At 34.9% G+C, this 9,218-nt stretch overlaps 1 protein-coding gene across 6 annotated transcripts in view; it reads left to right on the top strand.

The window, feature by feature from the left end:
- CD2AP (CD2 associated protein) overlaps nucleotides 1-8,887 on the top strand; it is an 87,903-nt gene extending 79,016 nt beyond the window's left edge. For all 6 annotated transcript variants that reach the window (XM_060403680.1, XM_060403681.1, XM_015102740.4 and 3 more), the window contains 2 exons: nucleotides 1,375-1,438; nucleotides 5,905-8,887. In XM_060403680.1, the coding sequence (XP_060259663.1) occupies nucleotides 1,375-1,438; nucleotides 5,905-5,946 (106 nt within the window). In that variant the 3' untranslated portion in view covers nucleotides 5,947-8,887. The remainder of the gene's footprint in view (nucleotides 1-1,374; nucleotides 1,439-5,904) is intronic.
- The last annotated feature ends 331 nt before the right edge of the window (nucleotides 8,888-9,218 follow it).

A 9,218-nucleotide genomic window follows, 5' to 3' on the forward strand; every position in this document is an offset into this window, starting at 1 on the left:
CACATGAAAAGATGTTCAACACCATTGGTCATATTAGCACGCGCAAGTCAAAATCATAGAGAGATACTATTTCGTGCCCACTCAGATGGCTATAGTAAAAACTATGAGCGATAACAAGTGTTTGCAAGGATGTGAGAAATTGGAATCCTCATGCGTTGCGAGTGGCATGTAAAATGGTACAGCCACTCCGGAAAACAGCCTGACTGTTACTCAGAAAGTTAACTGTCGTGTTCCCATATGATCCAGCAGTTCCTCTCCAAGGTATAATGCTGTCCAAGAGAATTGAAGACAAATGTTCAAACAAAAACCATATATAGTGTTATTCATAATAGCCCCAAAGTGCAAACAACCTAAATGTCCATCAGTTAAGGAATGAAGAAACAGGGTGTGGTCCATCCATATGGTGGGGCGCCTGACTACAGCCAGAAGAAGAAGTGAGCTGGTAATGCATGTTATAGCACAGATAAGCCTGAAAAATATAATTTGAAGCTAGAAATGTCAAACATAAGGGTTAATTAGTCTTAAAAGTGCTAGCAAATAAGATTCATCTCATTTTGGATCTGGGATATGTCTGCATGTATATTTGGTTTTCTTCTCCGAGGACTTGGATCACTTTTCCTAGGGTTGAGTTGGTCATTTATAAAATAAATGGGTTGGAACATCTTACATTTTTGATGCCACGTGTGCTGTTAAGAACTAAGAAATACGTGTACAGATTGCCCGTAGATGCTCTTAAATACACTGTAGAATGAATAAAAATATTAATGACCTATATTTTAAAGCATATATATCAGATCTTTTAGAAGTCTTTCCAAAGACTACTTTAAAAGTCTTGAATTCCTCTTGGAAAATTAAATAGAAGGCAAAATGACTATATAAAAGGATAGAAGTCTAGAAAAATGAAAACACGAGTTACAGGGAGAGGAATTGCTGGCTGAAGTTTTTTGTTATTGGTTTGGATTTTGGAGTTTAATGTAATATTTAAGTTTAAAAAAGAGAGAGGAAGACATATGTAAAGTTCAGGTTTGTTATATTAAAAACTATAGCTTGTTTTGCCCCGTGACATATTTTCACATTCATTTTAACCACCTTATGTGAGCTGTGTGTCCTGCCTCAAAATGGATGATAACTGAATATGGAAAATTACCTGTAGTCACTTAAAAATTTCCTTCTCTCAGATTTGCCCTGCTTTTGCTTTAACTGTCATTTCGAATTGTTTCAGCTAGAGAATTTGAAGTTTTTCTAATCAACATGGTTGTTTCCTTTGCAAAATTTTTCCTATGTTCTGGGATATCAGCCAACAGATTTGTTTGCCTTAGTCAAATACATTTATTAATTGAAAGACTTAACAGCAATAAATAACTTTGTTTTTAGGAAAGAACTGGATAAACTACGAAAAGATTTGGAAGAAGAGAAGGAAATGAGAAGTCATCTAGAGGTAATTCATTTCTTCCAGCATTGAGATTGTAGTCAGCATAAACTAGACATGTTTTTTCCAACCCAACTGGGCGATTGGTTCCACCACAAATTATGCTGTCTTGCTTTGGTTGGACACTCCCTACCATGGGTCACCATTTAATTAACCTTTTGCTGACTCCCTGCCGCATTCCATTCATTCGTTCAGCAGATGTTTTTGAGCATTCACTCTTGCAGGCATGAGGCGCACGGGATGCGCTCTTGAATGAAGCAGACACCGTTCTTGTCTTTGAAAGTGTCTGGTTCTAGATCTTTTGCACTCTGTTTCTCTCTTGACCTGTAGTTTTCTTCACAGTTATACTTTTTTCCCCTTTTTTTGCTTGGGGGCAGGGATAGTGGTGATGGCAATGAAACAGTTTTAGATTTGCTGACTTCGCTTTCTCACTGAATTAATTTTACTTTATAGCTAATGTCATCATCTTCACTCTGCTGATGACTGACAGTTTCACTTATTTATCTTCCCTTTTTTCCATCCTCACTGACTTCTGTCTTCATTTGTATTTTTTTGTGTTTGAGTGTTTTTCTGCATATCTCAGTGTTTCCTCCTTTTCTGAAGAGGCTCTTCCCATTTTGTATTTAAGTCTTGCATACTCCTCCCTATTTTACCTTACCTTCTCATTTAGCCTGTTTCTTTTTGTTCTCACTGTGGAACAGCAAACATGGAACTTGTTAAAAAAAAAAAAAAACTTGAGCTCCTCTTCTGACGTAGCCTTGTGACTTTCAGTTCAGAACTGTGTATATGTCAGACTTAGCACTTCTTGAACATTGTCTCATTGGACACATAACAACTTGTAAGCATCATTGTTCCTATTTTAAGAGTGAGGAAACTAGGGTTTAGAATGGTTAAGTCAGCAGTGGAGCTAACATTTTTTAACAGAAGCAGCCAGACTTCAGAACCTTTGCTCTTAGGTATTAAGTTACACAGCTTGAATGAGGAAGTCACTTACCTAGTTTAGCTTTACTTGTTGAGATACTATATGTGAAGGTATTTGGCAGAATATCAAAACTCTGCTTTTGCTCTTTTTATCTGACATGTACCCTTTATTGGTACTCTCATTTCTTTGCCTGAAAATACTCAATTTTCCTCTTTATTCCAAAAATAAAAAGCCCCCTTTAGGTCTTGCTACCCTCTTGGTCTGTAGTTTTCCCTTTTCATTCGTGATTCATTTGTTGCAAAAGCACAAGAAAAGCATATATTTGTAGTCAGTGATTCTTCGCTTTTAATTTAGTCCTTAACCCTTTGCATTTTGGGTTTCTGAAGGCAGCTCCTGTGTCTCTTCAGTTTCTCCAGCGCTTCAGGTTTCTTCTGTTCAAAGTGTGTTCTGGGTTCTGTGACCCTGCATTCTTCTGTCTGACTTCTCGTCCCCCCCTCACCTAAGTGAGGTGCTCCTGCAGTGCTATCCTCAGCCCTCCTCTCTGTATCCACGGTGCTCACCTGTGCCCAGGAGTATGGCGATCAGCTGTGGTACATCTTCCACTGAAGTCTAGTTCTTCTTTTCCCAGCTTCTCTCTTGTGTTTCCAGCTAGTAGTCTTCTTGAATGTTCCACTTAGCATGTCCCCTATTATCCATGATACCTTCTATTCAGATTCTGATTTTCTGTTTGTGTCGAAAGTTTGTTGCCCTTCTAATCACGCAGACGTGGGACTTCTGTCTTTTCTCATCCCACTGACTTTTCAGGTCTCCTGGCTTTACTTCCGAAACTTCTCCCTTATTCCCACCATTTCTGTCCATTTCTCATGCTCTTACCTTCTGTTTAGTTTGTTTCTCTCATGAAGTCTTTTATGTCCCAGTCCTAGTTTATCTTTCTTTGCTCACTTGCTTCTTATCCCCAGTTGTCCCTTACAGTTGATTTGCCTGGATTATTATTATTTATCATTGTTGGCTGTGCTGTGCGGTGTGTGGGATCTTAGTTCTCTGACCACGGATTGAACCCTCGCTTCTGTGCAGTGGAAATGCAGAGTCTTAACCACTGGACTGCCAGGAAGTTCCCTGGTCTGAATTTTTGCTCCTGCTGTATTTTCATGGGTGTCCCTTTTGTCTCATCTTCTCATGCCCAAGTTCTGTAGAATTCTCAAGGCCCTGCTCAAACAATGACATTCATTGAGTTGGCCACCAGTCCTCTGATTAAAAGCAGTTTTTCTTATTTCAAATTCATGTTGTTTAGTTTTATAGGAGATGAATAAGTAATAATTTTCTATCTTGTTGCTATTTATGTTATATACTTATTTTGCCCGTTTCTGTACTGTTGAAGATGGGATCTTTTTCTGTTTCATCTTTGCCCATAGCTTTTAGTACAGTGCTGTATACATATTAGATTGCTGACAAATTTTTGTCATACTAATGAATGGTAGGAGATACATAATATCTTCTAAATGTATGTTAAATTCCCAGTTAAATTTAAGACTGTTAAATTTACAGTCTTACAGTGTAAAGCATGGTAGACATTGAAAAAAATTTTTTTAATGTTTCTTGAATGTTGTTCCTATATTTTTATACATAACAATATTTGTATATGGAGATAAGGTATTAATGTTAGCAAGAGGAACTAATAATGCTAAATTTGTACCTATGACTTAATTTGTCATAAAAATTATGAAAAGTCAAATGAATTATTTGTTTCTTATTTTGAAGAATTTCATCTAATTTTTGTTTCCCAGCAAAATCAGCTGTCACTTAGCTTCTTACTGACCCATGTTATAAATTTTTTTAAATGGGAAAAATTTGACCCTTATATTTGCAAAAGTGTACTTTAATAAAGGCAATAGAGTTTTAGGATCATAGTTTTAAAGGAGAAACTATGTTTTCCTCCAAATTAAAAATAATACTTTGAATTACTATAGGATTAACATTTGTTGTTGTTCGGTTGCTAAGTTATGTCTGATTCTTTTGTGACCCCATGGACTGTAGCCCGCCAGGCTCCTCTGTTGGTGGGATTTCCCAGGCAAGAATACTGGAGTGAGTTGCCATTTCCTTCTCCAGGGGATCTTCCAGACCCAAAGATTGAACCCACATCTCCTGCATAGATAGGCAGGCAGATTCTTTACCACTGAGCTACCAGGGAAGCACTAACATTAACATCAGATAGTATTAAATGATACTGTGGAGTTATAAAAAAATCTAGTAATGAACATAAACATGCTAAAAGAGAAACTCTAGCTGAAGATTGAGGCTATTTTGTCTCAATCCAGTGCTGCTAACATGTTTAGCTAATAATCATCTTAGTCAAAGAATAATACCAGGAAATATCCTGGAATAAACAAACCGTTCTTGAATGGTTAGGATCCCTTAGGAGATGGTGAGCTTATTGAATTTATACTTTCTGACAGTTGCAAAATGCTCATTGTTTAGTAATGAACTGTTTGTCAGAAGTTAGCCATAACATGCATTATTTTTATGCCTTATGGGGGAAAGGGATGATGGGAGAGAAGGATGATGCTGTAAGGAGAAGATAGGCCCTAAATGTTTCTACATGCAGTGAATGGTCAGAGATGATCAAAATATCTCCACTGTGACCTGTCTGTCCTGGGTGGCCCTGCATGGCATGGCTCATAGCTTCATTGAGTTATACAAGTCCCTTCTCCACGACAAGGCTGTGATCCATGAAGGGGATACAATTGGGAAGAGAGTACAAAAGCTGTGGCTTTTAAAGCCTTAGACTTTACCAGTACAAGTTCTGCATGGAATCGCAAATGTGGTATTGAATCTCTTTTAGCCTCAACTTAGTTATTTGTATTATGTAAAAATTAAAAACAACTCTAGAGTTACTGTGGAAATTGTGTGAATTTTTCTAACTTTCTTTTCAGTGTCTTAAATTATGAATTTCTATTAGTGAAGAATGTCTTCTACCTAATGGTGGAAATATTTATAACCCATTGACTGAAATTTATATGTATTCCTGGGCTTCAAAGGCAACTTAATCTAGAACATACTTGTTTACAGTTGAGGAAATTGAGACCAAGTGAGGTTAAGTGATTTACCAATATTTAAGCAGTAAGTGAAAAACATAGAACTAAACTGGTCCTGCTTTTTGGAAAAAAAAAAAAAAAATTCTGTACTGCCCACTTTGTGTAAGTACAGGTACGAGTATATTTCTTAATTTGGTTTCAAGGATGCTCTTGTTCTTTGCAGGGCTAAAGATTTTCTTACAGATCTTCAAATACATTACTTAACATTGTTCTCTATAAAAGCAGCTATAGGTACTTTTGTTGTTGTTGTTACCTACCACTAAGGAACTTGCATTGTGACATTTTCTTCTGTTGAACTTTTTAAGTATTTATCACACCATTGGAAATTGGATTTTAGATTGGAAACCAAAATCTAGAGGCTTGAAATTATGATCAGATCTTCTCGATTTAGGATGAAAATAAACACACCTTACTAAAGTAAAGATTTTTATCTGTTGCTCAATTTATGTCTTGTATTTTAGGTGGAAATAGAGAAGCTGAAAAAAGCATTCCTGTCTTCCTGAGGTGACGGGCACCCAGTGTTCTCAATGTTCCAGGGATTCAGAAGCAACACTATGAACTTCAACTGAAATAACAAATGCTGATGTTGTGATAAAGAATATGAGTATATGAACTCATATACTATATGAATATAGTATATTATATCTATAGAAAAGTTGTAGGCGGGAGGGTGAATTTTTTTTTTATATATTTTGTTTTGCCAATATGGAAAAAAAAGAGGCCTTATTTCTTATGTGCTGGGATTGCAAACTTTTTTTGTTTAGTTTGCTTTAAAATACTACTGAATCTGTATAATAAGGAAAGAAAGTTCACAATAGTTGTTTTTTTTTAAATCAAAATTGTAGTATTATTTTTAAAGAGATCTATACTATAAATATGGTGGTATCTTTTCAAATAATCTGTAAAATATATCATTTGAGAGGGACAGTTTAGCTTTATAGTAAATGTAGCCACTACTTTTCCCATAAAACATAAGGGATATAAACTTTGTATATATATATTTTTTATGTTTAGCTTCTTAACCCAGGATTACACTGTTGTGCCTGTTTGTTTGCAGTGCTGTTTGTACTCTGGGTGATGAAATAGGAGTTTCCTAGCTATGAATCAGATTACTCACCCATGCATATAGTAATAATTAATGAAATAATCAAAATAACTTCTTCAACTTTGGGAATATTTTATATTGCTTGCACTATAGGATTCATAAAAGGAATTCAGTTAAAATGTATCAGATTGTTAAATATATTGGGGAAAATGTGAGCTATATTTTAAGCTTACATGAGGTCTAAGAAACGAAAAATGTCAATTTAACCCTTAAACTTGTTGTGCCTACAAACAACAGCACATATAATATGCAAACACCAGCCTTATTGCTGTACTTCTCTGCTTATTTTATGGGCTCAAATATTAACTCATTTCATGTTCTTGTGATTTAATTCTTCGTGCCCCTGCCTCTGATTTTTAATAATGGAAATGTAGAAAACAAAATTTCAGAACGTCAGTGTCCATTTTCATACTTTGATGCGCTATCATTATGTATATACTCAGGTTTTACATTGTGTAATTTACCTGCTAGACTAATCTAACTGGTGGAGATGTTTTGGGCTATCATTCAGGTACCAACTTTAAAAAGAGTATCTAGTAGATTATAAAGCTTATTTAAAACCAAATATAGTTGTCCATTTTCAAAATGCATTTTCACAAAATGGATGAAGAGCAGATTCTTCAGAATCACTTACGAACACTTGAGCATTTTAAAATGTTATCTACAGATAATATGCCTCAACATATGTGAGTTTATATTAAAAGTAAAAATTTGATTTTTTTTTTTTGCAAAAAGATTAGACTTTAAGCTTTATTATAGCAAATGACTTTCAGATTTTAAGTACCATCTATCATGCTTCTATTTGGTATTGTTTAAACCCCCAAACCGATATTTTTGCTGTAAGTTTTAGTCTTACAGTACTGAAATCTTGTGTTAATGAAATTTTGTCGTGTTGTTTCCAATAAAAGAAGAGTGAAATAGAAAATAATAGAAACTCCAATACATAATTACTTGATGTTAGATCCACAACTTTCGTCTTTGGGGGAAATCTGATTGTGTATTGAGTGAATACATTTTAACTTTTTAAAGTCCTTGGGCTCTTCTGATGAGGCCACTACTGAACAAAATTGTTTATTCCTCATCTAATGTTTTTAAATGACTTGTCAAATGAATGATTTCTTTCTTCTTAAATAAATTGCATCTAATTTTCTTTTAATATGAAAGTTCTTAGGTAGAAATAAAAAGTGTATCCTGGAAATCATCCTTCAGCTTGATGACTGTAAAGTCTTATGAAGGGACTCCTGCCCACCCTAATAATAGGGTAGGGGAAGTTTCCAGAGGATTTGAGGCTGTTCTTAAAGTTTTTGTTGATCATTTTCTCACCAATGCATAAGATCAAGATGGTCATGAATGCAGAAAGACATTTAAAGTGTTTGCCTCAGTTAGAATTGAAAAATAATAAAGTAGCATATCTGTTTTCCTGCCCTTGACCAAATAGTAAAGAAAACCCAACAAATTCAAAGGGAAAAATGATTACTTTAATCTAGCAATTCACCAGTATTTGCTCTTGATATAGGAATTGTATTAATTCCTGTAAAGTTCATATCACAAGATGCTGTGTAATAATAATAGCTTTTACTTGGGGATAAATCTTTTTCTCTTTTTTAAAAATAATGAGTGAGTATAAATGACAGAGGAGAGGTGAACTGCTTGGCATCTGTCATTGCCAAATTGTTAGTGAATGTGTTGTTCAGGTTTGCTGTTCTTTGAAATACGTCATATTACTAATTTTCGGAATTATATTTTAATATTAGATGTACAGTGTGTATGTATGCGACCACTAGGCTTCGGTCATTCTGTAAAGCTATTACCTCTCTACAAAGTCTAAGTCTGAAGATAGGAAGAGAGAATGGGCCTGGTGTAACAGAGGATTCTCTTTTTATGCTTCTTACTGTGATCACAGAGAAAAACAACAAGAACCCAAGTGCTCTCTAGATGTATTGGTAAACATTTTATGCTTGCATTTAAACTTGAAATGTATGACTAGAATGAGACAATCAGTTCAAATCAACAATGAGAAGTGTTAAAATTTAATGGCCTTGTATTGCTGTAGCAATAAGATGACCAGGTGCAATGACTTGATTTAATAAAATCATCTTTTTAAAAGTTGCTGCTATGAATATTTTTAGCCATAAAATTTTACCCTTGTTATAGCCTAACTCGCCTTCAGTATCTATTATGTAATGCAGTTGGTGTTGTGGTATTCTAACATTCCAAAAAAATAATAATATATATTTATGGGGAAACTCAGAACAGTAGACTTCACTGACTTGTTTACAGGTGCTGTAAAAAGCATGCTTCTCCTTCAAAAAGAAAATAAAGAATAGTGTTGCCAGTTGTGTCGGTCTTTATTATTTTTTCATTAACTTCAGCTTATGCTTACTGCAGAGTATGACGAAGATTATTTTATATTACTTTGAGTTTTCCAAATAAAACCGTTTTAGTCGCTCAGTTGTGTCCAACTCTTTGCAATCCAAATACAGCAGTGCAAACAGGAAGATATAAAGGCATTAAAAGTTCTAGACTTGTATGATGTTTCCTGAACCTTTGTGAGTCTTTTATTTCAGTTGGAACTGTGAGATAATTCCTACCTCATAGTACTGGGAGAATTTGAAATGATTTATATGAAGTACCTTATGGAGTGTTTGCCATGGGGTAGATTTTTAAAAA

This window comes from Ovis aries, chromosome 20 (genome assembly GCF_016772045.2).
Source record: "Ovis aries strain OAR_USU_Benz2616 breed Rambouillet chromosome 20, ARS-UI_Ramb_v3.0, whole genome shotgun sequence".
NCBI lineage: Eukaryota > Metazoa > Chordata > Mammalia > Artiodactyla > Bovidae > Ovis > Ovis aries.